The sequence below is a fragment of the Oncorhynchus nerka genome, linkage group LG27 (assembly GCF_034236695.1).
Source record: "Oncorhynchus nerka isolate Pitt River linkage group LG27, Oner_Uvic_2.0, whole genome shotgun sequence".
Classification (NCBI taxonomy): domain Eukaryota; kingdom Metazoa; phylum Chordata; class Actinopteri; order Salmoniformes; family Salmonidae; genus Oncorhynchus; species Oncorhynchus nerka.
The window spans coordinates 53745695-53766437 of record NC_088422.1 but is presented as its reverse complement, the minus strand read 5'-3'; the positions used below and the strand labels follow the sequence as shown (position 1 = coordinate 53766437).

General features: G+C 42.1%; 1 protein-coding gene across 2 annotated transcripts in view; it reads right to left on the bottom strand.

Annotated features, from left to right (window-relative positions):
• Positions 1 to 20743, bottom strand: part of cep120 (centrosomal protein 120) — a 57993-nt gene that overhangs the window by 3506 nt on the left and 33744 nt on the right. For both annotated transcript variants that reach the window (XM_029638653.2, XM_029638652.2), the window contains 2 exons: positions 11247 to 11345; positions 675 to 820 (listed from right to left, as the gene is read on the bottom strand). In XM_029638653.2, the coding sequence (XP_029494513.1) occupies positions 675 to 820; positions 11247 to 11345 (245 nt within the window). The remainder of the gene's footprint in view (positions 1 to 674; positions 821 to 11246; positions 11346 to 20743) is intronic.

Here is a 20743-nt window from a genome sequence, read left to right as displayed (position 1 = left end):
GACATGACCCGCCAGCATGACAATGCCACCAGGCATACTGCTCGTTCTGTGCGTGATTTCCTGCAGACAAGAATGACAGTGTTCTGCCATGGCCAGCATACAGCTCAGATCTCAATCCCATTGAGCACGTCTGGGACCTGTTGGATCGGAGGGTGAGGGATAAGGCCATTCCCCCAGAAATGTCTGGGAACTTGCAGGTGACTCGGTGGAAGAGTGGGGTAACATCTCACAGAGGAGGAGGAGATGCACAGCAGTACCTGGTGGTGGCCACACCAGATACTGTTACTTTTGATTTTGACCCCCCACCCCCTTTGTTCAGGGACACATTATTACATTGCTGTTAGTCTCAAGTCTGTGGAACTTGTTCAGTTTATGTCTCAGTTGTTGAATCTGATTATGTACATACAAATATTTACACGTTAAGTTTATTTTCACCAAACACAGTTGACAGTGAGAGGACGTTTCATTTTTCTGTTGCCGAGTTTAGTATAAAGCTGGCATAAGAATGTCAATGTCAATAAAATGTTGGGGGGGGGGGGATACAGGGAGCATAAAAGTCCCTTTTGCCTTTGACTATAGTTGTTTTGAATTCAATTCCACTTAACTCGTCTTAAGTGAACCTTCCAGGCTCTTGGAAGATAAATAATGCTAGCGTCGAATGTGGTAGTTAGTACCTGTTCAGCTCGTTCCTGATGTCCTCCAGCTCGTGTTTCTCGCTTTTGACGGCTTCCTTCTCCTCGGCTGCCAGGTAGCGCAGCCTCATGGTCTCCAGCTCCTGCTGCTGCTTCTTCAGCCGTGTCATGGCGCTCTCCTGCTCTCTCTAACACAACATACCAGAGAAGGCTGTTATCATATCCCTCTGTTCTGCAGCACAGCATACTTTCTCAAACACAGTAGGAAAATAACCAGGTGTTTGAGGGATGGGAATTGGCAGGGACCTAAAAGATACGAAATTATCACGATACTGAGGTGCCGAATACGATAATAGGGTATCCCTATACTCCCGATATATATATAGCAATTCAATGTTGCGATTTTATTGCGATGATGTTTCCAACATAATGCTCACTATATATCTGCAGCAGAGAGACAAGAGCACGACAACATGTGTTTTGATTAGTCATGGAAATAAGTGTTGAAAACATGTTGGCTCACTATGAAAAAGAATAACAAGCTATAGGATGAAGAATACTGGCATTTTGGCGAAGTACAGCAGACTAGCGCTAGCTAACACCATCTTAAATAAATACATATAGCTATATACACACACACAGTATTTCAGCTTTTATTTCTTTCATCACATTCCCAGTGGGTTAGAAGTTTACGTACACAAGTAGTATTTGGTAGCATTGCCTTTAAATTGTTTAACTTGGGTCAAACGTTTTGGGTAGCCTTCCACAAGCTTCACACAATAAGTTAGGTTTCTAGGCCTCGTTTAATGCACACTTTTTCCGTTCTGCCCACAAATGTTCTATGGGATTGATGTCAGGGTTTTGTGATGGCCACTCCAATACCTTGACTTTGTTGTCCTTAAGCCATTTTGCCACAACTTCGGAAGTATGCTTGGGGTCATTGTCCATTTGAAAGACCCATTTGCGACCAAGCTTTAACTTCCTGATTGATGTCTTGAGATGTTGCTTCAATATATCCATATATCTAATCATTTCCCCTCATGATTCCATCTATTTTGTGAACGAGTCTCTTTTCTGAGCGGTATGACGGCTGTGTGGTCCCATGGTGTTTATACTTGCGTACTATTGTTTGTACAGATGAACGTGGTACCTTCAAGCATTTGGAAATTTCTCCCAAGGATGAACCAGACTTGTGGATGTCCACCATTTCCTCCCCCCCCCCCCCCAGAGGTCTTGGCTGATTTATTTCAATTGTCCCATGATGTCAAGAAAAGAGGCACCGAGTTGGAAGGTAGGCCTTGAAATACATCCACAGGTAAACCTCCAATTGACTCAAATGATGTCAATTAGTCTATCAGAAGCTTCTAAAAAGCCATGACAATTTTCTTGGAATTTTCCAAGCTGTTTAACCTCTTAAGACTCTAGGGGCAGTATTTCATTTTTGGATAAAAAGACGTGCCCGTTTTAAGCGCAATATTTTGTCACGAAAAGATGCTCGAATATGCTTGGAATTGATAGTTTTGGAAAGAAGACAGTCTTAAGTTTCCAGAAATGCAAAGATTTTCACTGTGAGTCCCTTAGAACAAATGCTTCGGGCAAAACCAAGATGTATGACCGACCAGGAAATGCACAGGATTTCTGAGGCTACGTTTTCCATGATCGCCTTATATGGCTGTGAATGCGACAGGAATGAACGGACTCTTTCTCTTGTTTCCCCAAGGTCTCTGCAGCATTGTGACGTATTTGTAGGCATATCCTTGGAAGATTGACCATAAGAGACTACAATTGCCAAGTGTCCCTCTTGGTGTCTGCGTGGCATTCGGTGCGCAAAAATCAAGTCCCATTATTTTTCCATTCAAATCTCAGAACAAACCAGGCTACAAGGACGGTGCTTTCAATGGAGAGAAATATGACAAACCACCTTCAGGATTGATTCAAACAACATTTTCCATGTTTCAGTCGATATTATGGAGTTAATTCGGAAAAAAGTTCGACATGTAGGTGACTGAATTTTCGGTTAGTTTCGGTAGCCAAATGCATAGTAACAAAAGGGAACGATGTGTCCTACACAAGAATCTTTCAGGAAAAACTGGACATCTGCTATGTAACTGAGAGTCTCCTCATTGAAACATCTGAAGTTCTTCAAAGGTAAATTATTTTATTTGATTCCTTGGCTGGTTTTTGTGAATATGTTGCGTGCTAAATGCTAACGCTAATGCTAAGCTAGCTATCACCACTCTTACACAAATTAGTGATTTTCTCTGGTTCTAAAGCATATTTTGAAAATCTGAGACGGCAGGATTGTTAAGAAAAGGATAAGCTTGAGAACAGGCATATTTATTTCATTTCATTTGCGATTTTTAGAAATCGCTAACGTTGCGTTATGGTAATGAGCTTGAGGCTGTAGTTACGCTACCGCATACGGGTTTGGGCGGACTATGAGGTTAAAAAGGCACAGTCAAATTAGTGTATATACACTTCTGACCCACTGGAATTGTGATAGTGAATTATAAGTGAAATAATCTGTTTGTATACAATTGTTGGAAATTACTTGTGTCATGCACAAAGTAGATGTCCTAACAGACTTGCCAAAACTATAGTTTGATAAGAAATTTGTGGAGTGGTTGAAAAACTAGTTTTAATGACTCCAACCTAAGTGTATGTAAACTTCCGACTTCAATGGTATATTATTATTACTACAAATCAATACTTGGAAAGTATATTATCCAAAATAATATTGCGATACATAACTACAGATTTTTTTACATTGGTACCATGGAATAAAAAGCTGATCATAGAATTAAAAGCATTTTGACCAAGAGAATCCTGACGGTTTCAAAGAACAGCAGTTTAGGGACATGTCATGTGTGACACTTAACAGTTATTGGTTCAGATATGGACACCGCTTCCCTTTTCCAGACAATCACTGGTTAAAATACAGACAAGTTATTTTTTCCTCACACAGCCAGGGCAAAACTGAACATTAGTCACCCGTAATACATTTATTTTACCAAAATTGCTAGAAAAACAAACCACAGAAACATTTCTGGATCGCACATTGCCAAGTAAGCGCCAAAGCAACAACACTGAAACAATTATGGCAGTGATTTTTGTAAGGCCTCTTGGGCAAAGGATTTCCTCAGTTACTGCTGGTTGAAATGTGCATTAAGTATTTCCAGTGGACAACAGCGCCATGCTAGGGGTTAGGTGTGTGGTACTCCACTGCATTCTCAGTAATGGAGGACAGGCTCTTGGTAAACACAGCCCTCCAGAGTCTGGCTCTCTCCAAGAGGGAGGAGAGAGGACAAAGGCAGCACAAGCAGGACTGAGTGACCAGTGAATGACCCCCATTCCCAGTGGCCTGCATCCAGTGGGTTAGACTAGGTACTCGCCTGAGTGAAGCAAGCTGCCCAGATGGGCCTCAACTACAGTTTTCTGGAAAATAAGCCAACTGACAGACAGACACCTGGGGGATTTCAAAGCTCCAGTTTTTCAGGTCTCACACTATCTGACACCAAATACCAAGGCGGTTCAGAGTTAGGGGAGTAGGAGGCATACTGGGGCTCAAATTAACCAGTTGACCGTATCTGCTGTATTAGAGGCTAAGAGATAAGATAAGGCTAAGGGCTAAGTCAGGAATGCAGAAGTTTTCTAAAGAACTGCATTTCATTCTTACCATCTGGACATTTTAGAGGGAAAAGGCATTATTCCTGAGGGGAGAATTTCTTTTCCGCAACGTAGCTAAACATTATGCAGACGAGTTGATAGGTGAAACAAATAATGATACCAAACAAACGTTAACTACACAGAGCGTATCCAAGCACAGGTCTGACAGATACTCCTAAAAACAAGTGTGACATTTAAATGGTTAACGCCTGGGCTAATGCTTAACATAATACAAACATGATTTATAGGACTATTTCACATTAAGTTATGAAGCCCTTAGTGCAACATAAATCAACTTGTGTTTTCTTAACATATATCTGGCACTTAGAAAGTCCAGAAAAAAGGGGGTTCAGATTTTCCAGCTGGCTTTTGTCTTTAACAGTTATTAGTGAGGCCTGATAAGCCCAGTGTGCCGACGTTGTTGACATTGGATCAGTCCCTCGAAGGGTTCACTCCAGACACAGCACAGGTTTCAAAGCCCACTATAAGGTTGTGCTGATTTAAAAGTGATCGATGTCTAATAGACCTTTGAATTTTTTGGGGGGGAGGCCCATGTAAAAACACACACACACAACGAATGAAACCACATGATATACTGTATGATGAGGCTGTGAAAGGTAGAATAAAGTTAACTAACGCGGCTTCCTTTATTTGCATTCACACTTATCCTCCAGCTGTTAATTATTTATCATTGACACATGCTGCAAGGATGCAACAAATGTAAAACATTTAGACATCAGAGGGTGGGGGGGGGGGCAAAGATATGATTTATGCCTAGAGCTGGGCAATATGGCCAAAATAACAAATGTGTTTTTCACAGTATGACAGTATTTTATGTTTTGGAAAAAAAGCTCTAAACATGCTACATGAGTAGTTCATTACTCTAGGGATGTAACAATGTGGCTAACTTCATTCTGATTGATTGAACAAACTTCAACACCACCAAAAAGGTCTGCATTCCCTGCACTTTTGTTATCATTTCCACACTATGCCCCGTAGGTGTGCATGATATGGGCTATATCACACAGTGCAATCAGAAAGTATTCAGACCCCTTTACTTTTCCCATACTGTTACGTTACAGCCTTATTCTAAAATTGATCATCCCCCCCAATCTACACACAATACCCCATAATGGCAAAGCGAATACAGGTTTATAGAAATGTTTGCAAATTTATAAAAAATTGAAATAAATCTAAGAGCTAAGAGACTCGCAATTGAGCTTAACCTCTAAGGTATGTGGGACCGCTAGCTCCCATCTGGCCAACATCCAGTGAGATTGCAGAGCGCCAAATTCAAATAGAGAAATACTCAAAAATTCAGAAAATACACAATTATTTTACATAGGTTTCAAAGATTAACTTCTTGTGAATCTAACCACGGTGTGAGATTTTAAAAATGCTTTACAGCGAAAGCATACCTTACAATTATTTGTGAACATAGCCCAGCAGACAAATCATTAAACAGTAACCAGCCAAGGAGAAATTACACAAGTCAGAAATAGAGATAAAATGAATTACTTACCTTTGATGATCTTCATATGGTTGCACTCAAAAGACATTCATTTATTCAAATAAATGTTCCTTTTGTTCGATAAAGTCTCTTTATATCCGAAAACCTCCGTTTTGTTTGCGCGTTTTGTTCGGTAATCCACAGGCTCAAACGCAGTCACAACAGGCAGACAAAAAAAAAAAAAACTGTATCCGTAAAGTTCATAGAAACATGTCAAACGATGTTTATATTCAATCCTCAGGTTGTTTTTAGCCTAAATAAATCAATAATATTTCAACCGGACAATAACATCGTCAATATAAAAGGTAAACAAGAAAGGCACACTCTCAGTCGCGCGCATGAAAAAACTCATTCAGATTGTGCTTACTCTCTTATTTTTCAGAATACAAGCCTGGAACAATTTCTAAAGACTTGACATCTAGTGGAAGGCATAGGAACTGCAATTTGAGTCCTAAGTCAATGGATACTGTAATGACATTGAATAGAAAACTACAACAAACAAAACAAATCCTACTTCCTGAATGGATTTCTCTCAGGTTTTCACCTGCCAAATCAGTTCTGTTATACTCAGACATTATTTTAACAGTTTTGGAAACTTTAGAGTGTTTTCTATCCACATCTACTAATTATATGCACATCCTATCTTCTGGGCCTGAGTAGAAGGCAGTTAAATTTGGGCACGCTTTTCATCCAAAATTCCAAATGCTGCCCCCTACCCTAGAGGAGTTAAGTGCATCATCCTTGAGATCTTTCTACAACTTGGAGTCCACCTGTGGTAAATGCAATTGATTGGACATATGGAAAGGCACACACTTGTCTATATAAAGTCTCACAGTTGACAGTGCATGTCAGAGCAAAAACCAAGCCATGAGTTCGAAGGAATAGATTGTCGAGGCACAGATCTGGGAAAGGCGACCAAAAAATGGTCTGCAGCATTTAAGGTCCCGGAGATCACAGTGGCCTCCATCATTCTTAAATGGAAAAAGTGTGGAACCACAGTGCGGAACCACAAAACTCTTCCTAGAGCTGGCTACCCGGCCAAACTGAGCAATCGGGGAGAAGGGCCTTGGTCAGGGAGGTGACCAAGAACCCGCTAGAGTCAATGGTTGTTTTGACACCATATTCCAAAAAGCAAGTTCTGTAGGCTCTAGTTTTTTCTCATCTTGATTAATGTCCAGTCGTGTGGTCGAGTTCTGCAAGGAAAGACCTAGTTAAGCTGCAGCTGGCCCTGAACAGAACAGCACGTCCTGCTCTTCATTGTAATCAGATGGCTGATAAATATTATGCATGCCAGTCTCCTGGCTAAGAGTTGAGGAGAGACTGACTGCATCACTTTTTATAAGAAACATTAATGTGTTGAAAATCCCAAATTGTTGTTTACATAGTCAACTTACACACAGCTCTGACACACACTTACCCCACCAGACATGCCACCAGGTGTCTTTCCACAGTCCCAAAAGCAGAGCAAATTCAAGAAAGCGTACCGTATTATATAGAGCCATTAATGCATGAAACTCTGTTCCATCTCATATTGTTCAAATGAACAGCAAATCTAGTTTCAAAAAACAAATACATCTCACAACTCTCCCCTATTTGACCTAGATAGTTTGTGTGCATGTATTGATATTTAGGCTGCGTGTACCTTAAAAAACATTGATGTAGTTCTGTTCTTCAGCTGATCTGGTCTATTAACGTTCTGTATTATCATGTTTCAGGTTTTGTGTGGATCCCATGAAGCTTCTGCAACAGCTAATGAGTATCCTAATAAAATACCAAAACCTGCTCCAGAGCACTCAGGACCTCAAACTAGGGAGAAGGTTCACCTTCCAACAGGACAACGACCCTAAGCACATAACCAAGACGAGGCAGGAGAGACCTGAAAATAGCTGTGCCGTGACGTTCCCCATCCAACCTGATAGAGCTTGAGAGGAACTGCAGAGAATAGGAGAAACTCCAAAAACACAGGTGTGCCAAGCTTGTACTGTCATATCCAAGAAGACTTTAAGCTGTTATCGCTGCCAAAAGGCCAACAAAGTACTGAGTAAAAGGTCTGAATACATATGTAAATGCAATATTTGTTAAAAATTAAACAAAACAATTAACAAAAACTGTTTTTGCTTTGGATTTATGGGGTATTGTGTGTAGATTCATGAGGATTTTTATTGAATCAATTTTAGAGTAAGACTAACGTAAAAAAAAGTCTGAATACTTTCCGAATGCACTGTATGTACATGCGTAAATACAGTACAATACCAGTCAAATGTTTGGACACCTACTCATTCAAGGGTTTCTTTATTATTTACTATTTTCTACATTGGAGAATAATCAAAACTATGAAATAACACATATGGAATCATGTAGAAACCCAGAAAGTGTTAAACAAATCAAAATATATTTTATATTTGAGATTCTTCAAAGGTGCCACCCTTTGCCTTGACAGGTTTGCACACACTATTTTTATTTATATATATATATATATATATATATATATATATACACTTTTTTTTTTTTGGTTACTACATGATTCCATATGTGTCATTTCATAGTTTTGACGCCTTCACTATTATTCTACAAAGTAAAACATTGTAAAAATAAAGAAAAACCCTTGAATGAGTTAGTGTGAACAAACTTTGACTGGTAGTGTACAGTGGGGCAAAAAAGTATTTAGTCAGCCACCAATTGTGCAAGTTCTCCCACTTAAAAAGATGAGGCCTGTAATTTTCCTCATAGATACACTTCAACTATGACAGACAAAATGAGAAAAAAAATCCAGAAAATCACATTGTAGGATTTTTAATGAATTTATTTGCAAATTATGGTGGAAAATAAGTATTTGGTCAATAACAAAAGTTTCTCAATACTTTGTTATATACCCTTTGTTGGCAATGACAGAGGTCAAACGTTTTCTGTAAGTCTTCACAAGGTTTTCACACTGTTGCTGGTACTTTGGCCCATTCCTCCATTGCAGATCTCCTCTAAAGCAGTGATGTTTTGGGGCTGTTGCTGAGCAACACAGACTTTCAACTCCCTCCAAAGATTGTCTATGGGGTTGAGATCTGGAGACTGGCTAGGCCACTCAAGGACCTTGAAATGCTTCTTACGAAGCCACTCCTTCGTTGCCCGGGCGGTGTGTTTGGGATCATTGTCATGCTGAAAGACCCAGCCACGTTTCATCTTCAATGCCCTTGCTGATGGAAGTAGGTTTTCACTCAAAATCTCACGATACATGGCCCTATTCATTCTTTCCTTTACACAGATCAGTCGTCCTGGTCCCTTTGCAGAAAAACAGCCCCAAAGCATGATGTTTCCACCCCCATGCTTCACAGTAGGTACAGTGTTCTTTGGATGCAACTCAGCATTCTTTGTCCTCCAAACACGATGAGTTACCAAAAAGTTATATTTTGGTTTCATCTGACCATATGACATTATCCGAATCTTCTTCTAGATCATCCAAATGCTCTCTAGCAAACTTCAGACGGGCCTGGACATGTACTGGCTTAAGCAGGGGGACACGTCTGGCACTGCAGGATTTGAGTCCCTGGCGGCGTAGTGTGTTACTGATCGTAGGCTTTGTTACTTTGGTCCCAGCTCTCTGCATGTCATTCACTAGGTCCCCCCGTGTGGTTCTGGGATTTTTGCTCACCGTTATTGTGATCATTTTGACCCCACGGGGTGAGATCTTGCGTGGAGCCTCAGATCGAGGGAGATTATCAGTGGTCTTGTATGTCTTCCATTTCATAAGAATTGCTCCCACAGTTGATTTCCTCAAACCAAGCTGCTTACCTATTGCAGATTCAGTCTTCCCAGCCTGGTGCAGGTCTACAATTTTGTTTCTGGTGTCCTTTGACAGCTCTTTGGTCTTGGCCATAGTGAAGTTTGGAGTGTGACTGTTTGAGGTTGTGGACAGGTGTCTTTTATACTGATAACAATTTCAAACAGGTGCCATTAATACAGGTAACGAGTGGAGGACAGATGAGCCTATATTTTTTAATTCATCAATCTTCACACATTACCCCATAGTGACAAAGCAAAAACAGATGGACATTGCCAATTTATTTAAAAATAATAATATTCAGAACCTTTATTCAGTACTTTTTTTTCTCACCTTTATTTAACCAGGTAGGCTAGTTGAGAACAAGTTCTCATTTGCAACTGCGACCTGGCCAAGATAAAGCATAGCAGTGTGAACAGACAACACAGAGTTGCACATGGAGTAAACAATTAACAAGTCAATAACACAGTAGAAAAAAAAGGGGAGTCTATATACATTGTGTGCAAAAGGCATGAGGTAGGCAAATAATTACAATTTTGCAGATTAACACTGGAGTGATAAATGATCAGATGGTCATGTACAGGTAGAGATATTGGTGTGCAAAAGAGCAGAAAAGTAAATAAATAAAAACAGTATGGGGATGAGGTAGGTGAAAATGGGTGGGCTATTTACCAATTGTATAGCTGCAGCGATCGGTTAGCTGCTCAGATAGCAGATGTTTGAAGTTGGTGAGGGAGATAAAAGTATCCAACTGTTGAAGCACCTTAGGCAGTGATTACAACCTAGAGTTTTCTTGGGTATGACGCTACAAGCTTGGCACACCTATATATTTGGGGAGTTTCTCCCATTCTCCTCCGCAGAGCCTCTCAAGCACTGTCAGGTTGAATGGGGAGCGTTGCAGCACAGCTATTTTCAGTTCTATTTTTTTGACATGCACTGTCAACTATTGGACCTTATATAGACAAGTGTGTGCCTTTCCAAATTATATCTAATCAATTTACCACAGGTGGACTCCATTGAAGTTGTAGAAACATCTCAAGGATGATCTATGAAAACAGGATGCACCTGAGCTCAATTTTGAGTCTCATTGCAAAGGGTCTGAATACTTATGTAAATAAGGTATCTGTTTATTTGTAACAATGTTTCAAACGGTTTTTGCCTTGTTATTATGGGGTATTGTGTGTAGATTGCTGAGGATTTTTTATTTTTCATTTAATCCATTTTAGAATAAGGCTGTAACAAAATGTGAAAAAAGGTCAGGGTCTGGATACTTTCCGAAGGCACTGTATAGCACATATACTGAGTGTACAAAACATTAGGAACAGCTCTTGCCCATTCACCCTCTGAATGGCACACATACACAAGCCATGTGTCAATTGTCTCAAGGCATAAAAATCATTCTTTGACCTGTCTCCAACCCTTTATCTACACTGATTAATCTACACTGATTTAACAAGTAAAATCAATAAGGGATCATAGCTTTCACCTGGATTAAACTGGTCAGTCTGTCATGGAAAGAGCAGTTGTTCCTAATGTATATATCTATATGACCCCTACATATTCTAACTATAGAATAGCACAAACATGCTGATCATGTTGGTATTAGCAAACTACAGGCAAATACATTTCTGTTGAATCAAAGTGGTAGTCATCCAAATTGGCCTACCTGTTTGAATCTGGCCAGTTCTTTCAAAGCACGCCCCCACTGCTGCTTGTAATGAAGTTTCGACTTTGTCGTCGATTCCAGTGTCCTTTCAAGTTCCACCTTGAATAACAGATAGTTGATTAAAAGATGCAGCACAACCTCAACAAAAAAAAAGGTAAAAATTACAACCTGTGGTTTTAAGTGGTTACAAACAGGTTAGAAGTGGTTGTAAACTAGTTCTAAGTGGTTACAAACAGACTATAAGTGGTTGTAAATAGGTTATACATTGTTATAAACAAGTTATAAGTGGTTCCCTTTCAATTACAGGTAGCCTAACGGTTCAGAGGTCGCTGGTTCGAACCCCAGAGCCAGCTAGGCTCTGGATAAGAGCGTCTGCTAAATGACTAAAATGTTTTAAAAAAGCACCAAAAAAAAGCAAATGTACACAATTTTATTAGTCACAAGCCCCTAACCAACAACGCAGTTTAAAAAATACGATTAAGAAATAAAAGGAACAAGTAATTAAAGAGCAGCGGTGAAATAACAATAGCGAGACAATATACAGGGGGTACCGGTTAGTCCAGGTAATATGTACATGTAGGTAGAGTTATTAAAGTGACTATGCATAGATAATAACAGAGTAGCAATGCAAATAGTCTGGGAAAGTCCTTTGATTAGATTGTTCAGCAGTCTTAAGGCTTGGGGGTAGAAGCTGTTTAGAAGCCTCTTGGACATAGACATGGCGCTCCGGTACCGCTTGCCGTGCGGTAGCAGAGAGAACAGTCTATGACTTGAGTGGCTGGAGTCTGAAAATGTTTAGGGCCTTCCTGTGACCCCGCCTGGTAGAGGTGCTGGATGGCAGGAAGCTTGGCCCCCGTGATGTACTGGGCCGTACACAATACCCTCTTTCATGCGTTGCGGTCAGAGGCCGAGCAGTTGCCATACCAGGCAGTGATGCAACCCGTCAGGATGCTCTCGATGGTGCAGCTCTAGAACTTTTTGAGGATCTGAGGACCCATACCAAATCTTTTCAGTCTCCTGGCGGGGAATAGGTTATGTAGGCTCGTGGAACTGGGCAGCTCTCGGCTGTGCATCCCTTTGTCGTCTAATGGTTTGCAAGCCCTGCCACATCCGACGAGCGTGGGGCCAGTGTTCAACGATTCGATCTTAGTCCTGTATTGACGCTTCGCCTGTTTGATGGTTCGGAGGGCATAGCGGGTTTTCTTACAAGCTTCAGGGTTAGAGTCCCGCTCTTTGAAAGAGGCAGTTCTAGCCTTTAGCTCAGTGCGGATGCTGCTTCTGGTTGGGGTATGTACAGTTGAAGTCGGAACTTTACATACACCTTAACCAAATACATTTAAACTCAGTTTCACAATTCCTGACATTTAAATCCTAGTAAAAATTCCCTGTCTTAGGATCACCACTTTATTTTAAGAATGTGAAATGTCAGAATAATAGTAGAGAGTGATTAATTTCAGCTTTTATTTCTTTCATCACATTCCCAGTGGGTCAAAAGTTTACATGCTAGCAAATACTAATTGAGTGTATTGCCTTTAAAATTGTTTAACTTTGGTCAAACGTTACAGGTAGCCATCACAAGCTTCCACAATAAGTTGGGTGAATTTGGTCCATTCCTCCTGACAGAGCTGGAGTAACTGAGTCAGGTTTGTAGGCCTCCTTGATCGCACACGCTTTTTCAGTTTTACCCACAAATTTTGAATGGGATTGAGGTCAGGACTTTGTGATGGCCACTCCAAAACCTTAATTTTGTTGTCCTTAAGCCATTTTGCCACAACTGTGGAATATGCTTAGGGTCATTGTCCATTTGGAAAAACCCTTTGCGACCAAGCTTTAACTTCCTGACTGATGTCTTGAGATGTTGCTTCAATATATCCATGTAATTTTCCTACCTCATGATGACATCTACTTTGTGAAGTGCACCAGTCCCTCCTGCAGCAAAGTACCCCCACAACATGATGCTGCCACCCCCGTGCTTCACGGTTGGTGTTCTTCGGCTTGCAAGCATTCCCCTTCTTCCACCAAACATAACTATGGTCATTATGGCCAAACACTTCCATTTTTATTTCATCAGACCAGAGGACATTCCTTCAAAAAGTACGATCTTTGTCCCCATGTGCAGTTGCAAACCGTAGTCTGGCTTTTTTTATGCCGGTTTTGGAGCAGTGGCTTCCTTGCTGAGCGGCCTTTCAGGTTATGTCGATATAGGACTCGTTTTACTGTGGATATAGATACTTTGGTACCGGTTTCCTCCAGCATCTTCACAAGGTCCTTTGCTGTTGTTCTGGGATTGATTTGCACTTCACACCAAAGTACGTTCATCTCTAGGAGACAGAACGCGTCTCCTTCCTGAGCGGTATGACAGCTGTGTGGTCCCATGTTGTTTATACTTGCCTACTAATGTTTGTACATATGAACGTGGTACTTAGTAAGCACATCTTGTGCTTGCGGTTCTAAGATTGCAAGGGAGGATTCTCGCCTTCTATGCATCATGTGCTTGGAACGAGGACCTCCAGTTCTGTAAGTTGCTAACGGAGGCGAATCTGACAAAGAGGCTCAAACGAGTTTCTCTCTCATTAGCTCTGTGCGCCTCCGAGCCACCAGAGGGAACAGTGGCTCTACCCCCCACGACCAAGCCCTGCTGGTGCAGGTTCATGGATAGATGGGAGGAGCCTTCCCACTAGTGCCGACCCATTAAAACAACTGCTACCTGCAGTTACAGCTTGCCTACAGTAAGCTAAGAGTTTGTGGGATAAGCTCCTTACTGGCTAACGGCGGACTTGGACATGCACAAGATGGAAGGGGTGCGGTAGGATTATTTAATTTACTCTTTGAAGAGGTAAGGCTTCAGATGTTTTTGAAAGATGGGCAGATGTCTCCGTTTCAGAGGGAACCCGGTTCCAACACTGGGGTGCCAGGACAGAGAAGAGCTTGGACAAGGCAGAGCGGGAGCTGCCTCCCGTAGGAGTGGGAGGGCCAAGAGACCGGAGATCCACTCTCCTTCTCCCTCTTCTGCAAAGGAATTGAATAATCAAGGAGGATGAATACAGAGTTTAGCAGCAATACTGGAAGCTAGCTAATCTACTCCCTACACCAATAAAGCTAGCTAGCCAGCCAGCTAGCTACCGGTAACTATTAGCAATATGGATAGTTTCTGATGTTGTTTAACGCATAAATAGTACCTGTAACAATGCTTGCTATCTAACATTCAGCGGTTTTTCTGATTACCTACCTATGCACTTTCAAATGAGTAATTTGGTTTGTGGTATTGAACGATTTCACTTTCTCCCATCGGGAAATAATCGCATCAGAAACGTTTCATATGGCCTTTTTGTTATCTTCCTTTTGAGACTTAAAAATAGATCCACACAGCAGGCACTGTGGGCTAGGTTAGGAATGCTGTTTTCGTGGCGTCATTGCGACACGTACCTACGTTAAATAGCTATGCACGTCAGCTTTGACATTGCTTTTGCACATCGGCGTTAAACTAGACATTGGGCCAATGCCGATGTTGGCATTTTTAGCCAATATAGTACGATTCTCATGTGCTTACCATTTATATTGTGCATCCCTAGCTGTAACATAAAATGTGGGAAAGGTAAAGCGGTCTGAATACTTTCCCGAAGGCACTGTATGCATCGGTTGGTCAGAGATACCATTAAAAAAAAGAAAAAGTAGAGACGTGGATCAGAAAACCAGTCAGTATCTAGTGTGACTGCCATTTGCCTCATGCAGCGCGAGGCATCTGCTTCGCAGTTGGTCAGTCTGTTGATGGTAGCCAGTGGGATTTTGTCCCACTCCTCTTCAGTGGCTGTGCGAAGATTCTGGATATTGGTGGGAACTTGAACACGCTGTCGTACACGTCGATTCAGAGCATCCAAAACTTCCTCAATGGGTGACATGTCTGTTGTGTATGCAGGCCATAGAAGAACTGGGGCTTCCAGGAATTGTGAACAGGTCCTTGCGACATGGAGCTGTGCATTATAATGCTGAAACACAAGATGATGGCGGTGGATGAATAGCACAACAATGGGCCTTGATCTCGTCACGGTATCTCTGTGCATTCAAATTACTATAGATAAAATGCAATTGTGTTCATCGTCCGGGGCTTATGCCTGCCCATACCATAACTCCACCGCCACAAGGGGGCACACTCATACACGTGGTCTGCGGTTGTGAGACTGGTTGGACGCACTGTCAAATTCTCTAAAATTACATTGGAGAAGGCTTATGGTAGATAAATGAAAACTCAACAGCACGCTCCCTCAACTTGAGACGTGGCATTGAGTGGGCTTTTATTGTCCCCAGCATAAGGTGCACCTGTGTAATGATCATGCTGTTGAAACAGCTACTTGATATGCTACACCTGTCCGGTAGATTAATTATCTTGGCAAAGGAGAAATGCTTACTAACAGGGATGTGATAAAAAATTTGTGCTCACAATTTGAGAGTGATACGCTTTTTGTGCATGTGGAGCATTTCTTGGATCTTTTATTTCAGCTCATGAAACATTGGCCCAACGCTTTACATATTTGTGTGTGTGGTACCAAAAAAGTGTTATACAAATTCTTCAAATTAGCCAACCTTTGCCTTGATGACAGCTTTGCACACTCTTGGCATTATCTCAACCAGCTGTGAGGTAGTCACCTGGAATGCATTTCAATTAACAGGTGTGCCTTGTTAAAAGCTCATTTGTGGAATTTCTTTCCTTAATTCATTTGAGCCAATCAGTTGTGTTGTGACATGGTAGGGTTGGTATACAGAAGATAGCCATATTTGGTAAAAGACCAAGTCCATATTATGGCAAGAACCGCTCAAATAAGCAAAGAGAAACAACAGTCCTTCTTTACTTTTAGACATGAAGGTCAGTCAACACGGAATATTTCAGTTGCAAAAATCATCAAGCGCTATGATGAAACTGGCTCTCATGAGGACCGTCACAGGAAAGGAAGACCCAGAGTTACCTCTGCTGCAGAGGATAAGTTCATTAGTTACCAGCCTCAGAAATTGCAGCCCAATTATATGCTTCACAGACCCATCCCAACATCAACTGTTCAGAGGAGACTGTGTGAATCAGGCCTCCATGGTCGAATTGCTGAAAAGAAACCACTACGAAAGGACATCAATAAGATGAAGAGACTTGCTTGGGCCAAGAAACATGAGCAATGGACATTAGACCGGTGGATATTTGTCCTTTTTGGGTCCAAATTTGCAAACGCCGTGTCTTTGTGAGACGCAGAGTAGGTGAACGGATGATCTCCACATGTGTGGTTCCCACCGTGAAGCATGGAGGAGGTGGTGTGTTGGTGCTTTGCTGGTGACACCGTGTGATTTATTTAGAATACAAGTCACGCTTAACCAGCGCAGCATTCTGAAGCGATACGACATCCCATCTGGCTTGGGCTTAGTCCGGCTGTCATTTGTTTTTCAACTGGACAATGACCCAAAACACAGATCCAGGCTGTGTAAGGGCCATTTCACCAAGAAGGTGATGGAGTGCTGCATCTGATGACCTGGCCTCCACAATCAGCCAACCTTAACACATTTGAGATGGTTTGGGATGAGTTGGACCGCAGAGTGAAGGAAAAGCAGCCAATAAGTGCTCAGCATATGTGGGAACTCCTTCAAGACTATTGGAAAAGCATTTCTCATGAAGCTGGTTGAGAGAATTCCAAGAGTGTGTAAAGCTGTCATCAAGGCAAAGGGTGGATATGTTGTAGAAATTAAAATGTATTTTGATTTCTTTAACACTTTTTCGGTTACTACATGATTCCATGTGTGTTATTTCATAGTATTGCTGTCTTCACTATTATTCTACAATGTAGAAAATAGTAAAAATAAAGAAGAACCCTTTAATGAGTAGGTGTATTCAAACTTTTGACTGGTACGGCATGTTTATGTAAATACAGTACCAGTCAAAAGATCACCCGGCGCAATGCTAACCTTTGGCTGGAGTGGTGTAAAGCTCACCGCCATTGGATTCTGGAGAAGCGGAAACGCTTTCTCTTGAGTGATGAGTCACGCTACACCATCTGGCAGTCTGACTAATCTGTGTTTGGTGGATGCCAGGAGAACAATACCTCCCCGAATTCAAAGTGCCAACTGTAAAGTGTGGTGGAGGAGGCATTATGGTTTGGTGCTGTTTTTCATGGTTCGTGCTAGGCCCTTTAGTTCCAGTGAAGGGAAATATTAATGCAACAGCATACAATGACCTTCTAGACACTTCTGTGACTCCCTACAGTTTGGGGAAGGCCTTTTCCTTTTTCAGCATGGCAATGGCCCCGTGCGCGCACACATACAGAAATGGTTTGTCGATCGGTGTGGGAGAACTTGACTGGCCTGCACAGAGCCCTGACCTCAACCTCATCAAACTCCTTTGGGATGAATTGGAACGCTGACTACAAGCCAGGCCTAATCGCCCAACATCAGAGCCCGACCTCGCTAAAGCGCTTGTGACTGAATGGAAGCAAGTCCCCCCTGCAATGTTCCAACATCTAGTGGAAAGCCTTCCCAGATGAGTTGAGGCTGTTATAGCAGCAAAGGGGGGGACCAAATCCTTATTTATACCCATGATTTTGGAATTGGATGTTCGACAAGCGTGTAGTGTATGTATCCATTGTCAGATGTTTGATAGGCAATGCATTTGGTACAGTTTATGATTTGACCAAGTGACAGCCTTATTCTAACCAGCTCGTCAAAACAGTGTGCAAAAAGTATTGTATTAGTAGCTAACTGTATTGCTATAAGTATTCTAGCGTATTGCTATAAAAGTATTCTAGCTAGTGTCCATCACTGATACACGCAATAGTTCCTTTTCCTGGCTCTCTACAAAAAGCTTTAGGGCCAACTGGTATATTGGTCACCTAGTAGCCAGCTAGTGGAGAACCTTGTAAACATTACAGCTAGGTCGTTACAGCTGTTGTTTAGTTAGCAAGCCAGGTAGCTAGACTAACTACCTAAACTTTACCCATCAGATAACTTAAATCAGAAAAACCGCTGAATGTTAGATAGCTAGCATTGTTACAGGTACTATTTATGCTTTAAAACAACATTAGAAACTATCCATATTGCTAATAGTTACCAGTGGCTGGCTGGCTAGCTAGCTAGCTTTATTGGTGTAGGGAGTAGATTAGCTAGCCTCCAGTATTGCCGCTAAACTCTGTATTCATCATCCTTGATTATTCAATTCCTTTGCAGAAGAGGGAGAAGGAGAGTAGATCTCCGGTCTCTTAGCCCTCCCACTCCTACGGGGGGCAGCTCCCGCTCTGCCTTGTCCAAGCTCTTCTCTGTCCTGGCACCCCAGTGTTGGAACCAGGTTCCCTCTGAAGAGGAGACATCTGCCCATCTTTCAAAAACATCTGAAGCCCTACCTCTTCAAAGAGTAAATTAAATAATCCTACCGCACCCCTTCCATCTTGTGCATGTCCAAGTCCGCCGTTAGCCAGTAAGGAGCTTATCCCACAAACTCTTAGCTTACTGTAGGCAAGCTGGAACTGCGGGTAACCGTTGTTTTATTAAGGGCTGCACTAGTGGGAAGGCTTCTCTCATCTATCCATGACCCTGCACCAGCTGGGCTTCGTCATGGGGGGCAGAGCCACTGTCCCCGCCGGTGGCTTGGAGGCACATAGAGCTAACGAGAGAGAAAGTCGTTTGAGCCTCTGTCAGATTTGCCTCCGTTAGCAACTTGCAAAACTGGAGGTCCTCGTCCCAAGCACATGATGCATAGAAGGCGAGAATCCGTTCTTGCAATCTTAGAACCGCAAACACAAGAATGTGGGGATTTGCATGCTGAGCTAGGTCCGGTTTGGATAGGATATCAGTTGTTGCGGCTGATGCCTGGCAATGATGAGCACTGTAAAGAACACTATAACCACAAGGCCGAAACGCATTAGCTTAGCTAGCAGTTATCCAGAGGTGTGCTGTAGCTCAATAATCAGTTATCGGTATCGTTTTTTTTGGCAAGGAAAACATTGGTATCGGCCAAAAATGTTATATCGGTGCGTCCCTAGTTAAAGCCTTCTTCTAAAATGGATTTAAAAAATTTAAAAAATCTACACACAATACCCCATAGACGACAAAGCGAAAACAGGTTAAGAAATGTTTGCAAATGTTTCTGTTTTTTTAAAGCAGAAAAATATCTTATTTACATAAGTATTCAGACCCTTTGCTACGAGACTCGATCTTGAGCTCAGGTCATCATGTTTCCATTGATCATCCTTGAGAGGTTTCTACAAACCTGGAGTCCACCTGTGGTAAATTCAATTAATTGGATAGGATTTGGAAAGGCACACACCTGGCTATGTAAGGTCCCAGAGTTGAACGTGCAGGTCAGAGCAAAAACCAAGCCAAAAAAAAGGTTGACGAAATTGTACATAGAGCTCCGAGACAGGATTGAGTCGAGGCACAGAACTGGGAAGGGGTACCAAAACATATATGCAGCATTGAAGGTCCCTGAGATCACAGGGGCCTCAATCATTCTTAAATGAAGAAGTTTGGAATCACAAGACTCTTCCATCGACCTGGCCACCCGGCCAAACTAAGCAATCGGGGGAGAAAGGCATTGGTCAGGGAGGTGACCAAGAACCCGATGGTCACTCAGACAGAGCTCTAAAGTTCCTTTGTGGAGATAAGAGAACCTTCCAGAAGGACAACTATTTCTGTAGCACTCCATCAATTAGGACTTTATGGTAGAGTGGCCAGACGGAAGACACATGACAGCCCGCTTGGAGTTTGCCAAAAGGTACCTAAAGACTCTGACCATGAGAAAAAAGATTGGTCTGACGAAACCAAGATTGAACTCTTTGGCCTGGATGCCAAGTGTCACGTCTGGAGGATGCCTGGCACCATCCCTCTGGTGAAGCATGGTGATGGCAGCATCATGCTTTGGGGACGTTTTTCAGCAGCAGGGACTGGGAGACTAGTCAGGATCGAAGGAAAGATGAACAGAGCAAAGTACAGAGAGATCCTTGATGAAAACCTGCTCCAGAGTGCTCAGGACCTCAGACTGGGGCGAAGGTTCCCCTTCCAACAGGACCAGCCCATAGCACACAGCCAAGACAACGCAGGAGTCTCTGAATGTCCTTGAGTGGCCCAGCCAAAGCCCGGACTTGAACTCGATGGAACATCTCTGGAGAGACATAAAAATAGCTGTGCAGCAACGCTCCCCATCCAACCTGACAGAGCTTGAGAGAATCTGCAGAGAAGAATGGGAGAAACTCCCAAAATTCAGGTGTGCCAAGCTTGCAGCGTCATACCCAAGAGGAGTTGAGGCTTTAAATCTCTGTCAAAAGTGCTTCAACAAAGTACTAAGTAATGGGTCTGAATATTTATGTAAACGTTATATTTTTCTTTGTTATATATTAGCAAAAATGTCTAAAAACCCGTTTTTGCTTTGTCATTATGGGGTACTGTGTGTAAATTGATGAGTGGGGGAAAAAAACTATAATACATTTTAGAATAAGACTAATGTAACAAAATGTGTAAAAAGTCAAGGGGTCTGA